Source organism: Poecilia reticulata, linkage group LG23, assembly GCF_000633615.1.
Source record: "Poecilia reticulata strain Guanapo linkage group LG23, Guppy_female_1.0+MT, whole genome shotgun sequence".
NCBI lineage: Eukaryota > Metazoa > Chordata > Actinopteri > Cyprinodontiformes > Poeciliidae > Poecilia > Poecilia reticulata.
Genome location: NC_024353.1, coordinates 17,130,566 through 17,148,603, shown reverse-complemented (window position 1 = coordinate 17,148,603; position 18,038 = coordinate 17,130,566). Strand labels below are relative to the sequence as shown.

General features: G+C 40.5%; 1 protein-coding gene across 2 annotated transcripts; it reads left to right on the top strand.

Moving 5' to 3' along the window:
• The first annotated feature begins 2,448 nt into the window (after positions 1–2,448).
• mkln1 (muskelin 1, intracellular mediator containing kelch motifs) lies at positions 2,449–17,863 on the top strand. Of its 2 annotated transcripts, none has more exons than XM_008401514.2 (18): positions 2,449–2,567; positions 3,439–3,508; positions 4,551–4,693; positions 5,400–5,488; positions 5,585–5,694; positions 6,898–7,090; positions 7,192–7,269; positions 7,498–7,563; positions 9,478–9,590; positions 9,666–9,878; positions 10,762–10,983; positions 11,069–11,198; positions 11,725–11,872; positions 12,423–12,537; positions 13,252–13,391; positions 13,624–13,726; positions 14,619–14,673; positions 14,944–17,863. In XM_008401514.2, exons 1-18 carry the CDS (start codon positions 2,488–2,490, stop codon positions 15,063–15,065), a joined length of 2,190 nt encoding a protein of 729 aa, XP_008399736.1. In that variant the 5' UTR covers positions 2,449–2,487; the 3' UTR covers positions 15,066–17,863. The 2 variants fall into 2 exon arrangements, with proteins under 2 accessions (XP_008399736.1, XP_008399735.1); XM_008401513.2 differs by having other exon boundaries at positions 2,450–2,567; positions 7,192–7,308.
• Positions 17,864–18,038: the final 175 nt, after the last annotated feature.

Here is an 18,038-nt window from a genome sequence, read left to right as displayed (position 1 = left end):
TCTTACATTTTCTGCTCAGTGTGACGTTACTCTGGGAACGTAGTGTGAACAGGAACAATTTGTGCTTCCTACAACATCACTTTTATCTCTTCCTCAGTGAAATTTAACGCTGGAGGACAAAACTGGATAAATAAATTAAAGAAGGGCAGAGAAGTGCAGTGAGTAGTAAAGTAAGCAGAACTGTAATTTTACAACTTAAGCAATACAACCAGAAAACAGTGCTTTATTAGTGGAGCCAAACAGCATGTGAAAAATTTATCTTTATTGAAAGATTGACCTTTACAGTGTCGATATCCCAAACAAGGTTTTGCACTTCAACAAACAGCCTGGCTTTGGAATGCTGACCGAGCTTTCACCTTTAGCAGGTTGAGGTATGATAGTTCATGTGTTACTGAGGGTACTTCAGAAGGAGTACCAGCACCTTCAAACTGGCTGCTAGGTCCTTGTATGACTGGTGTCAGAGCTTGCTCAGATTTTTTGTTTCCGGTTGGTTGGACGTCACCAAGGTTGCCCTCTGTCACCTATTCAGTTCACAATCTTTATGGAGGTGCAGACAAGGTATCTGAGTCCACCTTTTGGTGGCGTTGGGTCTCTCCTTTTTTGCAGATGATGTTGTTCTGTTGGCTTCATCGGCTCCAGCTTTAACTGGAGTGGACCAGAGCAATTTCAAGGATGAAAATCAGCACCTCCAAATCTGACCATGGTCTTTGGCCATGGTCTGGGTTGGAGAAGAAGTCCTGTACCAAGTAACGGAGTCTAAGGGGTTTTTTCAGTGGAGTTGGTCTACTGGGGACCAAATTTGAAACATTTTGCTACATCTTCAACTGGTGCGGTTTCCTGTCACACTGCATTCTGTCAGACGAACCAAACCCTTTGAAAAATCTATTTACCCTTTCACCTTTGGGGGCGCTGCACCAAGAACTACTGAAGGAAGCAAAAGCACAAACACCCCACTGAGCACATCTTCTGTCGTAAAATGGAGTGGTGTGTACGGATCCGTCTGGTGACATGGAAAAATAAAGTTCATGGTCACAACTTGTTATAATTAAGTCATTCTCACAAAATAAATAAATTGTTATTAAGTCATAGCCATGATATATATATTTTTTTGTCCCATGTCATCAGTTGTGCTCTGTAGGTATGAGACTTTAGCAGTTTTGTCTTTGACAAAAGACCACAAGCCGTTTCTCCTACTAGCGATACGTTTGTTTTGGTTCTATTTACCCATAATGCTCTGCGCTTTCTAGGCAAACAAAATCAAGTTAAAGTAAAGCAACCTAAATAGGACTGGTGCACCCCAAGTATTTTGGGGTATTGTTCATAAATAAAGTAAAAACTGGAGCAGAAGATCGATAGGTGAATTATTGTGACGTCTGCATTGATGCAGGGGAGATATTCTCAAATTACCAGTCAATCTACATTTCTACCCTCATCATCTGTGATCACAAGCTCTGGGTAGAGGCTGAAATGAGGTTCCTCTCCAGGGTGTCTGGGCTCTCCCTGGAATATGGGGTGAAAAGTTGGGTCCTTGTCCTGCGACGGACTGGCGACTTGTCCAAGGTGACCCTGCCTCTTGCCCGTTGACCTTGGAGATGGGCAACATCACCCCCGCGATCGCACTGGAAATAAGCGTGTAAGATAATGGCTGGACGGATGGAAGTCCAGTTATCTGGGAAGGGCTCAGAGTAGAGCTCCTGCTTTTAGCATGATTAAGTTGTTATGGGAATACCAATATAAGATAGTAAAATCTTTACAACTCTAAAACATATAAATGACTAACATTCATCCAGCTTACATTATAAAAGCTGGGTTCACTTTCCTCGCTGTGACTCATGCACTCCGCAGGGAAACATGACTCAACATGTCGGAAGATGGTGAGGTCATCCTATGTGTTTATATATTAAAGAAGTTAATTGTTGATAGGAAATTATCAATGATGTGAAAGAATAATATGAACATTAATGACATAGCAATTCTACACAGCATTTATTTTTGTGTTTGTCATTTTTGTCTTTTTGTTTGGCTGTAAATATTTTTCACTCCAAAAAAGAGAGACCATTAAAATATTTCAGGTCCTATTTCAATTCAAATTCATCTTCTATTTTAAAAGTTTAAAATCTATATTAACATATTTCCTCCAACCTCTATTGCATGTCATTTCATAAAATCAGAAATTTCTGTTAATAATCAGTTTTTAATTATCTAATGTTACATAAACATGATATGTAAGTTTACTTATATTGTTCTCTATCTATAGTGAATATATAAAATAGATTAATTTTGCTTTTTGAAATGAATTTGAAAAATAACAGTTTTTTAGTGTTAACTAAATAAAAAATGTAGAACGACGATAAAACATTACTAAATGTTGTCGGGAGATCACGTCCAATCAAGTCTAATTTTATTCGACTGAGAAGGCGGAACTAGTTGGAAAAACTGGCCAATGAGAGCCAGCCAGCCTCCMGTTAGCTGCTATTTTCTAACAAGATGGCTGCCGTTCCTGAGAGCAGAGTTCTTACTTTCAGCGTTTTTAAATGGAGCTCATATTCCTCCACATATTTACCCGAGTGAGTGTTGAGGACATTAGCTAGCTGCATGTTTGCATGAGTGTTAATGGCTGATGGAGGGCGTTCTGTCGCTCGGAGCACCGGTGGACGGTCCAGCCGGCTGGGCTTGGCCTAGCTCGTCTCAGATCCAACACAGCGAGTGCTAGCTGAGACAAGGGCGCTCGCTGGGCTGGTTTATTTATTTATTTATTTTGACTATTCTAAAGATTTTATGATTCAGTAGCGTGTGACATTTATAGCCCTTAATACAACGTTAAACTGCGTATTATAAACGTGTAGCTAAGCCTCAGTAGCAGTTACTGGTCTTAGCACAAGGTGATGTGAGTTCTTGCAGTCGGAACGTAAACAAAGCAAAACATGTTACTATCTTTCAAAAGTGGGGCATTTTAAACAACTCCAAATTCAATAATCTATACCCTGTTGCATTAGCATGCTGTGTGGAAATAAATGTTTATGTTAGCATAACTGAAGCTGATACACACAGGTCCTGTTACTAAACAGCTCATTAGCTAATTAGCCTGTTTACTTGTGTTTGGAAACTAAATCAGACTTCGTGGTTTGCTTGAAATATGGCAACACTGCTTAATCAGTGGAGTGTTGTTATTGTCGGGTACAGTGTACATGTCTGCTATATTTTAGCTGTTGCTGCTTCACAGCTTCATCATGCTAGCTACTGCTAATTGAACTATCGAGTTTCATCTATGCTGTCACCGGAAGCTGTTCATGTACGCGTATGGCAGTTTATATAATTACTGTCCTGTAAATGTTTTTTTTATTTTTTATTTTTTGTCTTTTCTTGCCTTTGTTGTTGCTAACTTGATTGGTCACTTTCCAGACTCGGTAAATAAAGCCAAGCTTTTTCATTTCTTAGGAATATCTTGGTGGATAAACCTAACGATCAGTCCTCCAGGTGGTCTTCAGAGAGCAACTATCCTCCACAGGTAGGCTGATTCAGTTAGCCAATGACGTTGCATCTATAAAATGTAGAGAACGAGGTCCCTATATAGAAATTAAGTCATGAATTCAAGCGCATTTCCTTAGGACAAATAAGGGAATAACATCACATAACATCATAATAGTCCTCTGCTGACTTGTCTCCATTTTAATCTGCAAATAACTGCTCCTGTATGATTAAAAGAGGTTATTACCTTTTGTTCACATTTTCTTAATAAACATACAACTGTGGTTTTCTCCTTCATAGATCACTTTGTCCTTTCACACCTTACATGTTGGTTTATTGAGGTCATAGACTGTGTTTTCTTTTAGATCACGCAGCAGGGATTTCAAGACCAAAGGGTGACCAACAAGTCACAGCATTCACCTGAGCAGTGCTGTGTATGCTGTTCTAACAGGACTTTTAAATGCATTTGGTGTCCTAAATACAATCAAAGTTGTTGTGTGTTCTCCTTCAGATGTCATCATCTGCATCAGGTTATAGGGTTGTAATATCAGTGGGTTGCCTTCAACTTCTGGGCTTATCAGTAGAGCCTGAGTTCTAAAGAACATGTGGCTAAAGGATGAGCAGAAAGGGGAAGTGGTTAGAGATGCTCTTAAAGAGGTGAAGCTAGTAGGCATGTCAACAGCCAATAATGAGTTGTTTATCATGTTTAAATGAAAACATGATTTTTTTTTCTCTGGATAATTAGTTGTTTTTGACATGTCTGGGGGGAAAGGACTTAAAGATGGGTGACTTTGCTGCATTCTGATAGCTTGAACAAAACACAATGTGTAAAGTTCCATTCATGAAAAAAAGGTTCTCCCCTTTTTGTGATTTTTGCAAACTTTATGGCTCTACTTACTGTGTGATTCCCCTCCGCCCCCCACCCCACACACCCCCTCAGTTTCACTGCACTGCCGCAGAAGTTAACATTTACAGTCTTAATTATCACCATGCATGGCGGTACAGCCAGTCTTCACCAAGGAATGGCTCCTTGCTATTTTTATGCTTCATGTTGTTTTGTGTGTCTGTCTCTTCTTCACCAGTTTTTAATCTTGAAGTTGGAAAGGCCGGCGATTGTTCAGAGCATCACCTTTGGCAAGTATGAGAAGACTCATGTCTGCAACCTCAAGAAGTTCAAAGTGTTTGGTGGGATGAGCGAGGAGAACATGACAGAACTTTTATCCAGGTGAGCTCCTCGACTACAGAGTCCAGTTCTAAAGTAGACCACTTGATCTCTGTCTCTTGCACAGCACTTGGCTGTCAGAACCAGGGCGGAGAATAAAAAGTTAAGCCGTTTTATGGAGTGTTTGTCTTTGTTCTCAGTTTTTACTATCCCAGCATGATTTACAGTTTAATGCCACATCTCCTTGACCAAATAAATAAAACCCTTAAGGAATGTGATTCTAAGTCAGGATTGGGATTGGGAAATGTCAGCACTGGACAGTCACTCTTCTCTGTCCAGGTGACCTCTCCACCGTTTCTAGGTGAAGCTCCTCCTCACTTCTTCAGATTAGCCAGCAGCAATTAGCTAACCCAGGTGGAACTGAACATCTGCTGAGCTCATTATAAAAATGTTGGTAAAAACGTTGTTAAAGGGCTAATGGAGAAGGAGTGATGTTTTTGATGACTTCCTGAAGGTGGAATTTCAGAAGGAGCTTTTAAAGAGGAAGTCAAATTAGATTAATATTTTTATGATGATGTTAGCATTGTTGCTAGATTATGCTATAATGGAAATATATACCTGAAAAACATATTACTGATGTTTTATCAAATATGTAAAAAGCATTTTTATAAACGTTTCCTACTTCAGCTTTAGTGAAATAAATAAACCAACAATGAAAGTTAAAATGGTGTTTAAGAACTGACCGGTCTTCTTTCTGCTTGCCTCTCAGTGGCCTTAAGAACGACTACAACAAGGAGACGTTTACGTTAAAGCATAAGATTGATGAGCAGATGTTTCCCTGCAGATTTGTGAAAATAGGTAAAAGGCATCCGTCTGTGATTGGGTTCGTTTACAATGCTCAGGTTTTCCATTTCTCCTTAATTTGCCTGAATCTTTTCTGCCTGTTTGCCGTAGTGCCTCTGATGTCTTGGGGCCCCAGTTTTAACTTCAGCATCTGGTACATTGAACTGCACGGCATTGAGGACCCTGATGTGGTGCAGCCCTGCCTTAACTGGTACAGCAAGGTCAGAACTCCAAGATTTATCTTTCAAAATACTCCTAACATTTCCAACTATTTCTCTCAAATGAATTTAATTATTTCAAACACCTTTTGTCTTGAAAATTAATTTGTAGAATAACTTAAACTTAGGCATTTCTTTCTTATTATGCCACTAGAAGTATTATATATATATATATATATATATATATATATATATATATATATACACACACACACACACAACTTTACAATGTCAGTCCCATTTGGCACCACAGAGGCAATATTCTTAGAGTAATTCATAAGATGTGCATGTTGAAGTACTCAAGACATTTTTGATAATATTTCACTATCATACAACTTCAGTGATTTTTTTTTTCTTTAACTTAATCTTATTGTAGAATTTCTCTAAACCACTGTAGATCTGTTGCAGCTGTGGAGCATGGTGGTGCTACTATCATGATGTGGGCTTATTTTCTGTTTGCAGTTCTGGTGCTTCATAGAAAGAAGCTTGTTTAATGAAAGAAGGACGAATACTTTCAGAATGAGTTTTTCCTGACTCTTGGACACAGATGGGCTTGTTCTTCATCCATAAGGCAGATCTACTCAGTCTAATTCTATGCTTTGTGCTCTTAGCGACATGATGTTTTACTATTTATTATATATTATGTTTTAAATTACTAATTGCACGTTCTGAACCATTTGAAAGGTTTGTTGCAGTTTATTTTCACATGTTTGACCAAACTTGTGAAGTTCTTGGTGTATTTAAGTGAGCTGTGCTGGTGCAGAGTTAGCAAATTAAGCAGTAAGTCAGTACATTTATTTCTGTATTAAAAAGAAAATTAAACGGGTTCTGTGGTGGCGCAGGGGCATAGCACGACCCACGCATTGAGGTCCTGGCCCTCATGGTGGTGGTCGCAGGTTCGATTCCCGTCCTGTCGACATTTACCGCATGTCTTCCCTAAATGATTGCCGTCTTTCCTGTCGAACTACTTTCAAATAAAGCCCACTAGAGCCAACAAAACCTTAAAAAAAATAAATGAATAAAAAGAAAATTAAACATTTTAAAGAAATTCAGCTGTTTTTCTGTATTGGCTGATACTAGACCTCACATATCTCTACAAGTAATTCATCCTTAATTCAGTGTCATACAATGACAGGAAGTCGTCTTCAAAGATCAGATTTAACTTGTGGAATCGATGTAAAGTTGCTGTCCATCGTGTCATTTCAGTACAGAGAACAGGAAGCCATCCGGCTCTGCCTCAAGCACTTCCGGCAGCACAACTACACGGAAGCCTTCGAGTCGTTGCAGAAGAAGACGCGCATAGCCCTGGAGCACCCCATGCTCACACACCTGCACGACTGTCTGGTGCTGCAAGGAGACTTTGACGCCTGTGAGGAGCTCATAGACAAAGCAGTGAGAGGTACGGCTCTGGCTCCGCCTCATTCTGCAGCTCTCTGGAAGTGAACATGTGCCGACGCTCACTGCTTTCCCAACATTCCACCGTCTCATTTTCTCTGCTAGATGGTTTGTTTAACCAGTATATCAGCCAGCAGGAGTACAAGCCCAGGTGGAGTCAGATCATCCCCAAGTGCAACAAAGGTACAGGCAGCCAAGAAATCAGCCGAGACGACGTGAACAGTGAGAGCTTCTATTCGCCTGGGAAATCCTCCCAGTCTGTTGGATTAAACACTCCAGAGCTCTGAAAGTTCGCTGGAAACCTAACCCTGCTTTCTGTTTCCCTGCCTCCTTCCTTCCCACCCACTCCCTCACTTTCATCCTCCATCCTCATGTTCCGCCCTTATCTCCTCCCCGTCTCCTCGTTTCCAGGTGACGCCGATGACAACAGGCCCGGGATGAGGGGAGGACATCAAATGGTCATTGACGTCCAGACTGGTGAGACCCACGCAGACGCTGCCATGAGTCACTTCCTCCTACGTCTGATTGGAAATGCAAAGCTCTGTTTCGGAGTAATCAAATTAAGCCTCGTTTCCTCCACCTTCAGGCCAACGTTTAAGACTCGCATCACTACTTCTGCTTTGACGGTGACAGCACTTCAGTTGTGATTTGTTGAGGCTGGGATAAAAGCCTGTATAATGTGTGGAGGCGGATCTGCAGACTGCTGGGTGGAGTCACTACAGCGCTGAGCTCAGACTCCCTCCAAACAGCAGTTGGTGTGCATCAGCAAGTTGATACAGTTTACTTCCATGAACCATTTATTATAAAAAGAGGAATCATTGGACAGTTAAACTCCTTATCGTTTAGGTTGCTTATTTTATGCTGACACTCACTTTATTATGTGATTCTGAATGTTTCATCAACCTGAGGTTAACCTGGAGGTGAACCAATCAGGCCTTTTTGATGGAGATTTGGTGTCGTTGTAGATAAAAGAAGAAATTAACACTTGTGGCCACAAAGTTTCAAGATTTCTTCTAAAATTGTACCGTTTGTGGGGTCGTTTCAGTAACCATGTCCACATTTTCCACGCTGCGTACTGCATACTCTGAAATGTGGCCTCCATTCAGACAGTTCTGTGTGGTAAAACATGGCAGATGAGCAGCAGCAGACAGACATCCTGATTCCACCATGTCATCTTTTACCTTTTATCTACAAAAAGGTTCCAATTTCCTTTCTTTTTTTTTTACTTTGTAATGGTTTTGAAATGTACATTCAGACCCCTACTAACAGAAGCCTAGAACTTCTAGTTGGACAAAGGCAAATATAATAATAATAATAATAATAATAATTTAAAAAATCCAATAAGATTTTTTAAATTACTATTTTAAGTCTGACCTACTAATTTTGCCAAATTTCTTTATCATCACATATATCTGCTTTGGATTCTTTGATACTTTTTAGTATAGATCCTTTGTGTCTAACCTGGATTATTTTAATGCCGTTGTTTTTTTTTTAAACGAGATAAATTGTTCAAGTTTCTGTACTTTTTGGAGACCATCTGCGCTGTAGCTTTAACATAACACCCAACTTTGTCTCAGCTGTTTTTTCTCACGTTTCCTCTGGAACAGCTCCACTCTGTCTCCTGTCCAGCTCTTCTGTTAGTCTTCAGTCTGGTGCTTTGACCTTAACTTCATAATTCATTTTATTTGTTGTTTTTTTTTATTTATTTTGGATATTTAAAATATCTTCTCGTTCCAGAGTTAAATGTTCTTGCATCATTATGCCATTAACATTGTATTACTGGAAAATGGTCTTAAAACAATATTATCATTTATCGCAATAACTTCTGGGACAATTTATCATCCAGCAAAATTTGTCACGGTCACAGACCTAATCCCATGTTTTGCCTCTTACATTCTTTTTTAATCAGTTGACGGCCTTAATAAAAACATTTAGGACTTGTTTATTAACTTTTGGAGTCAATCACAGCAACCCAGTGATGAATCAGAGTCTAATAGTTTGACATAGAAAGCCCTTCCTCTCTGACATGTCTGAACTTGTTGAATGTGGTCATGGAACAGGTCTATTGGATGTTGATGGGCTGCTTTTCTCTGAGTTTGTCTTTGAAGCTGGCGTGCGTGCGTGCGTGCGTGCGTACGTGCGTGTGTGTGTGTGTGTGTGTGTGTGGGGCCTCTGTACTCTGGGCAGGGCGGCTAAAAGTTCAAACAGATTAATGGTCTGGAGTTCGTCCATGAAATGACGGCAGAATTAAAATCACCCTTTGCTTCTGTCATTTGTTGATGCAACTTATTTTGAGCTGGCCTAATGTCAGATGTCCACTCCTCTGATGTCTTCAATAGTGATGTAATATATGTGTGTGTGTGTGTGTGTGTGTGTGTGTGTGTCCTGCAGAGACGGTATACCTGTTCGGGGGTTGGGATGGCACTCAGGATCTGGCCGACTTCTGGGCCTACAGCGTCCAGGAGAACCAGTGGGCCTGCATCTCCAGGGACACAGAAAAAGAGGTGAGGGCCAGTCCAACGACACAAACCCACCAGCAGGTGGCAGCTCTGTAAGCCTGTCTGCTGTCCACCAATCAGAATGGCCCGAGCGCCCGCTCCTGCCACAAGATGTGCATCGACTCGCAGCGCCGGCAGATCTACACGCTGGGCCGCTACCTGGACTCCAGCGTCAGAAACAGCAAGTCCTTGAAGAGCGACTTCTACCGCTATGACATCACGGCCAACACCTGGACGCTCCTCAGCGAGGACACGTCAGCGGACGGAGGGCCCAAGCTGGTGTTTGACCACCAGGTAGCGCTCCTGTTTCACTCTGCCTTCTCTTTGTTTTTACTCAGGTTTTTTGTATTGGAGATTCTTTTTCAGTTGACCTCTGACCTCTGGTCACCAGCCTTCTTCCTGGTGGATTTCTACTTCCAAAAGCCAATAGAAAGCTTTCAAACTAATTCAGGGACTTTTTTGTTTTTTAACTTGACAGTTTTCTTTCTATTTTTTTAGATTTGCAAGTTTTTCTATAAACTGCACAGTGGAAGGCAAACCTTTCAACAAACCAAATATCAATTCCTGTTCATTTCATTTCATAAAAACTCATAATGGTCTTTATTTTTTCTCTGTTTTTGAAATTTAAGACTAAATTTTGTTTGGGATTTTGTTTAGCAAATAATCAACAAATCAGGTGTTCACTTTAAAAAAAAACTAACTACCAACTACCTGTTACTCACAGCACAAATTGGAAAGTGAATTTATTAGTGGTGCACAATAAATCTGCCAAACGATGAGCAGTTCGTTAAGTTCACTCTGGTTGATGCTTATAGGCAGAATCTGTTTGAGTTAGTGAGTTACATGTATATAAAAAAGCTTTTTTTCCTGTATTTGCCAGGCTGATCAGTAGGACTGCACCGATTCCACTTTTGTGGCCGATCATAAATTAAAAAAATAAATAAAAAATGTTTTCTTCTGTCTGAAAAGTCACTAAATAAAGCAACAATTCACTAAGTTGTTAACAGTGGGGTGACCAGTGCTTACCGTGGCTGTCACCTGATTATTTCTGTCAGTAAGAAGCAATTACCCCCAAATTAGAAAGTGATCCAGCAAACTACTTCCAAATTTTGTTAATGTCTTACCAAAATATATTAAAATACCAACCTGATCCGCCTTCCCTCTCCTGTTGTTGCAGATGTGCATGGACTCAGAGAAACACATGATTTACACGTTTGGCGGCCGCATCCTGACGTGTAACGGCAGCGTGGAGGACAGTCGGACGTCGGAGCCACAGTTCAGCGGTCTGTACGCGTTCCACTGCCAGGCAGGGACGTGGCGCCTCCTACGGGAAGACTCGTGCAACGCCGGGCCAGAGGACATTCAGTCCCGGATCGGACACTGCATGCTTTTCCACACCGTGAGTTTGACTTCAGACTGGATCCTGGTAGAGTTAACTACTGTTACCTGATGCTAACTGATGCTACCTCTGTACTGATCAACAGAGAAACCGCTGTCTCTATGTGTTTGGGGGTCAGAGGTCAAAGACATACCTGAACGATTTCTTCAGCTACGATGTGGATGGAGATCATGTAGAGATCATATCTGATGGTACCAAGAAGGATTCTGGGATGGGTGAGTTTTTAATTCCAATTGCTCTAACAATTAAAGCCAGACTGGGCTCAGATACAAGCGCTCATACGTTCCTGTCCCGTCTGCATGGCGACGTCAGAACGACTCAATGTTACCAAATGGAGGTCTGTTGACAACGGATTTGTTTTCTTTTTTTAAAATCAAATTTGAATGGTTTCTGAATTGTAATAAATGAGAAACTGGATTCTTTTGTGGTTGGACTTTTTGGCACATCCCTGTTATCTACCAATGTTATCTATATCTATAAAGGTCTAAAAAGCTAAAGGGTATAGTGACGACTTTTCAGACAATAAAGATTTGTATCAACCATTCAGCATCTCAGGGTTTTTAAACATTGATGATTGACCGGAAATCTCCAATCAGTGCACATCTATACCTTCAATAGGATGCTTAGCAAACTTTAGGCAGAGTTTCTTCTTGGTAGAAGGATCTCCTTCCTGCAGGACCACTGGAGTTTTATCTGCAACAAATGTTTGTCATTAAATGTTCTTCTTTCACCGTTTCCCAGTTCCAATGACGGGTTTCACCCAGAGAGCCACCATCGACCCGGAGCTCAATGAGATCCACGTCCTGTCTGGGCTGAGCAAAGACAAGGACAAACGGGAGGAGAACGTGCGCAACTCGTTCTGGATCTACGACATCGCCCGCAACAACTGGTAGGTCCCGAAACGAAACGAAGGCCAGACCTCGTCGTTCAGAGACGATTCTGATCGTAACCACAACACTCACAGGAAGTTCTCCGACACATGCAGAGCGTCGCTCTGTCACCGTGATCACACCACAGAGGCTCAGTGTTCATGCAGCACTAGCTGGCTGCCAGCACTCAGTGTCTTTATATAACGGCGGACAAAAGAAATTGTCTTTTGAAGCGTTTCAGCAGGGAACAGTTTGATCACAGTAAACACGATGTGCAGGAAAAGCTGTGGCCAACTGCTTCTAGTGAATCACATCATTAGCATATGAGGTTTTAGTCCCTCATGTGCTACAATTTGTTCCTGTTTTGAATTTATGACACATGGTAAGAACTGGGGTAAACTAATTCTGGAAGTGTGGCTTTGTTTGTGTGTTTTTTACCACAACCAGAACAGCCTACGCTACGTTTGTTTTTTCCTTGATGGCTTCAGGATGTATTCAGGGTTTTTTTCTCCTTCTTCTTCCTCGTCATCACTTCTGTGTGTGTGTGTGTGTGTGTGTTTGTTCACTCAGGTCATGTGTGTATAAGAACGATCAGGCTGTAAAAGAAAACCCGAGTAAGACGCTGCAGGAGGAGGAACCGTGTCCACGCTTTGCACACCAGCTGGTCTACGATGAGATGCACAAGGTAGCACGTCTACGCTGCACTGCCACGCAGTCTGCACGTCCAAAACCCAAACAGTGTCAATAAAATACCCCCACCCTCTGACTGCATGCTGCCTCATGAATATTCTAGGACTAAGAAATCTGTCCGCTTAAAAATAAAGATAAAAACAACAAAATTTCACACAGACCAGCAGGAGCTGTAGTAGTTAGCTTTTTGAACACCAGGAGTCACTTCTGGTTTGTTATTCCTGCTCTCATCTCATATTATGCAACTATAAGTTCAGTTAAGTTGGATTTTTAAATATTTTTTTAATGTATCTTTTATTTTACCAGGACAAAAAACCCACTGAGATTAAAAACTTTTTCAAGGGAGTCCTGACCAAGAGCAGCAACAAATCCAGAATCAATGTGGTTTCCTCATTTTTTTCAGCACCAGAAAAAGTTTCTTACATCATACAGAAACAAAATGAAAATATATTTTCTTTGTTTTTTGGCCAGAATTTGTCAGTATTGTAAAAACCAACATTAAATGTCTGTATGTTGATAAACAGATATCACTCATTATTTTCTCACCACTGTACCTTTGATAAAAAGATCATGTTTCTGTTCCTACCACCGAGGTCAGTGCAGGTCAATCAGTCCCGTCTGAGTTCTTTTTAATTTAGTATTGCATGGATAATTTAGTGTAGGTGTTGGAGAACGTCTGTTCCATGCATGTTTATTCCAAAATGTCCAGGTACACTACCTGTTTGGAGGAAACCCAGGGAAGTCGTGTTCTCCTAAGATGCGCCTCGATGACTTCTGGTCCCTCAAACTGTGTCGGCCCTCTAAGGAGTACCTGCTGCGCCACTGCAGATACCTCATCAGGAAATACAGGTCTGCAGATTTCACTGTCACTCCGTCACCTGTTATGTTCAGGTCAATGACAAGACAGCAGATACAAAGATTTCTCTGTCATCTACAGTCAGGACTTTGTTTTAAAACTAGAGAACAGTAAATTATGGGAAATGGCAGTAGAGGTAACCTTAAAGTTGTAGCATGGGGCCATCTAGTGGTTGTAATCTGTAACAGCGGTCTGTCATTGTTTGACCATGACTGTGTGTGGTAGGTTTGAGGAGAAAGCCCAGTCAGAGCCACTGAATGCTCTGAAGTACCTTCAGAACGACCTGTCGCTAACCGTGGACCACACTGACCCTGATGAGACCAAAGAGGTACTGCAGCGTTCGCACACACTTCTTTAACTCGGCAAAGACCAAAACTAACTGGAGTGAATGTCAACCTGCATGTTCAGATGAGAGTAGAGCTGAGAGGCTTGGCTTAAAAATAAAATCTAAAAAAAAAATATATATATATAATAATTTACTTCTGATACCCATATCTGAGGTTTAGTGTCAGCTGATACGATCCAGTACAGGAAATCAGCCTAACTGACTTAAAACAGACATAAAGGTACTGAATTACAGATGTGCCAACTCCACACCAGTACAGAACACTTAAATACACCAACAACTTCACAAGTTTGGTCCAACATGTAAAAACAACTTTCATCTGTTCAGTCAGAGCAGTCAGGAGTAGAACAGACGATGTGAAATAAATAATAATTAAACTGAAAAACTCAACAGCTTGACTACTTTGGTCAACAATTGTAAAAATAAACTGCAACAAACCTTCTTTCAAATGGTTCAGAAAGTGCAATTAGGAATTCTAAATATAATGTAAAATAAAACTTGATGTCACTTAGAGCACATAGTATAGAATTAGACTGAATAGATTTGTCTTATGGATTGGGAACATTGTTACCAATTTATGTATAGAATTTTTTATTTTAATTTTTTTTTTTTTTTTCAAAATTGGGACTGATGCAGATATTAACATCAGATCGTTGCATTTCTACTTTGAACTCCAGAATCTAAAGGTTTCCATTGGTGGAAAACAATCCACATTTTCCTTGAATTAAATCTTCAAAAACCAAAAAAAAAAAAAACCCCAAAAAAAGGATCAGTGGATGAAATGGATCTGCTGCCCAGCCGTAGGTGAGAGTAGGGCCGTTGGACTCTTCTGTTCTCCTGAATGTCGGTGACACACGTGTTTGTGTTGTTTCAGTTCCAGCTCCTACCAACTGCTCTCTTCAAGTCCAGTTCTGATTTCATCCCTCTAGGTAAGACCCTACTCAGTCTGAATGTGTGGGATACAGATACTGGATAGGTTGAGTCTGCTTGACTTCAGTTGGCGACAATACAAGAGGAAATCATGTTTATCATGTTTAGGCTGGAGATAAACGCCCTTCATTTTGCTTGTGGGACTGATTAAAAGTTCACTGTTTTACTTTAAATGAGCAGTAAGTGTCGGTGCAGAGTAACCCTCAGGCAGCAGCCTGAACCAGACCTGGGGTCAGTCCTCACTGACCTCTGCTCCCTCCTCCTCTCAGGCTTCTCTGACGTAGACCAGACGTACGCTCAGCGAACGCAGCTCTTTGACACGCTGGTCAACTTCTTCCCTGACAGCATGACGCCCCCGAAGGGCAACCTGGTGGACCTGATCACCCTCTAGCGTCCTGCTCCTTTCACACCTGGCTGAACACACACCTGTGCACACACACCTAAAACACACCAGACTGGTCAGCTGAGTCCACTTTGTCCAGCTCCACTTAACTGACCTGTGTTCTACAGGCTTTGTCACCATGGCGATGAGGGTATTAAAACACAGCACCACTGTGCTAGATAGACATGAGTGAGATTTCCTAAAAGCCTTTGGTGCTTTTTTATATTTTTTGTGTGTTTTTCTTTAGGTGAGAGCCGAGCGCTCGAAGCTCTAAAAGGTTTTAATTTGACAAAAAAAAAAAATGGTTGCACTTCTGCTTTGCTCTTCACACACAGGCGTTCAGTGAGTACTTTTAAGGCTAGTGGATTCTTTTTTCTTTAAAGTTGGCCGAGTTTCTCCAGCTCATCTGTTCGTTAGGCTTTTCCTGAACGTCTCTCCTGGGAAACGCGTTCAGGTTCATCGTCCGGCTTCTTTCTGCTTTCGTTTTTCAAGAGCTGCTCGGCTTTCTTTGGGCTCACCACTTTTTTCTAGACGACATGCAGCCGCACCAACCACAAACAAAAATGTAGTTTACAATTTTAGTAGTTTTAGTGAGTGCGATGAGGGAAAAATATGAATATATATATATATATAGTCATATATATATGTCAAGATATCTAAAAGCCCTTTTGGGTCTGACTAATACAAGTTTAAACACTTCAGCTATTGGACTGCAAATTGATTCTAATGGCTGAAATTATGTACAAAATATGTAAATATACATACAGAATATTTTCCTGGATTGGATGCATTTTCTTCTGGAATGTTTCCCACCTTACTTAAACGTTTTGAGTTTACACATAGACACTCATTAGTTCCTGTATCATATTCAGCATAAGGGGAAAAAATCTGTGATTGTGCTTTAAGAACCTCGATTATTGTTACGAATGACCTTCTATAGGTTTCCTTAAAGTCCCTGGTGTGAGTGGAGAAAGATAAGTGGATCAGATAATAGATGTAGAATTACATCTACTAACAATATGCCCACAATCTGAAAATATCACTTTTTCCTGTTGATAAAAGGCATCAAAAATGAAAATGTCCACCATATAACACATCAAACACAGCATGGATATTGGTTTTCTAAAAATGTTCAAACTTTTATGTTCTGGTTGACACAAAGCTGCTACCTCTATCATGGAATGTGCGGCGCGTTTCCTCCTCTTTTACGTTAGTATTTCCTTAAAAAAGAAAGATTAGAATCAGCAGGACCTCATGCAATACATGAAATCATTGATCATATCATATTTGCTTTATGAAGAAAAATCTTCCTCCCTATTTAAGTAAATATCCATTAAAGGTGTCTGATTTTAACACAAAGCAGTAAAGAATGTATGTTTTAGTTGGTAAATTTCAGGGAAGTTTTTATTTACAGTCATTTCCTTAAACTGAACAGAAAATGGGAAAGCCGTGCCCTGCTGTTTACTGCAGCTGAAGCATAAATATGTACATTTATTAAGACTCTGGTTTAAAACCTAAACAACTGAATGATAGTCGAACCTTTTCTGTTAGTGTTCCTAACTAAATCCGTTGGCGTGTTGACGTGGACGGTCAACACGCCAGCGTGGCTGTTTAAAACTCCAAACCGGACCAGAACCACCAGGCATGGGCCGGAGGGAATCTTCCTCTCACTCCTCCAGTTTCTGTTTCCATGACACTCTTGACGTAGTAAATATAGGTTGATGTGCCTCGCAGTCGTAGATTCCTAACCTGTGACCTTCTAAACACATTAGTTTTATTTTATTTTATTTTTTTTACTCACCAGCTGGTGTTTCTAAATCCCACTTGAGGAAACATCAGTCAGGGATCAGATCATTTTAAAGAGTTGATAAGTAGCAGTTATAAAAGTGCTGACATAAAGGTGTGGTTGCCGGGGTGCAAGCTTGGATCTGGCCAAGTCAAATATTTCACTCCACTATTAAATAGTTTAAATCTATACATTCTATTTTACATACAGATTATTGGTGCACTACGGCAAAGTATGGAGTGATTCTAATATCTTATTGGTCATAAAATATACATTTAGATCATTCATGTCCCACCAGACATTCTTTACTGGTCCCAGTTTAGGACTGTAGGAACAGTAACAACTGATGACAGGAACTGTTTTCAGTGTCACCAGCTGAGAGGCTCCTAAAGGCAAATCACTGATTAGTGCAAACCAAACCAAAGGTTGTGCAGGAAGGTGAGCTGCACAGCTCCCACCCACCTGCAGCTGGGTGGGATTCTCCATTTAGAACGCTGGGAAAAAAAGTCCTGGTGTTTTTAGGAAGAATTTGCCAAACTAAGTGATACGAGTTGTTATGATTGCAATTCTTTAGCACAGAGATAAAAACCACTGTCCCCCATCACACGTGTGATTGTGGAAGCTTCATATGTAGCATATGAATATTAGAGCTTTGCTCACGAAACTGATATTTGAAATCACTAAATGTTATCAAGCTATTCTCTTACCAAAGGACACCTTTAGCAAAACACACCGAAAGAGTAGAAGATGATAACCATGGTATCAAATATCTTCAGCCATGAAAGCTCACTTCCTCTTCCTCTTCCTCTTCCTCTTGTTTCTCTTGGATTAAGTGAAAGTAGCTGGAGGATATCGCTAGCTGCTTTCTGGCAGGAGCATCACCTCTTTTAATAGACGTAGCTTTCAAAACTCTTAACATGGCAGACATTTTAAACCTTGGCAGAGAGGAGAGCGATGAATCTGGAATTTAATTTCTTTTTAATTTCTTTTAGTAGTACATGTCAATAAATTCAGTTTTTTTTTAATTTTTTTTTTATTTCAGTAATTAAGTGTAGGAAGATACTTTTATTGGATTCATTACACCCTGAGTGATGCATTTCTGCTAATTTTGATTATTTTTGCCTTAAATTAGGGACTTAAAGAGACATAATCATTAGAATAAAAAAATACCACTGGATGGATGGATGGATTATACT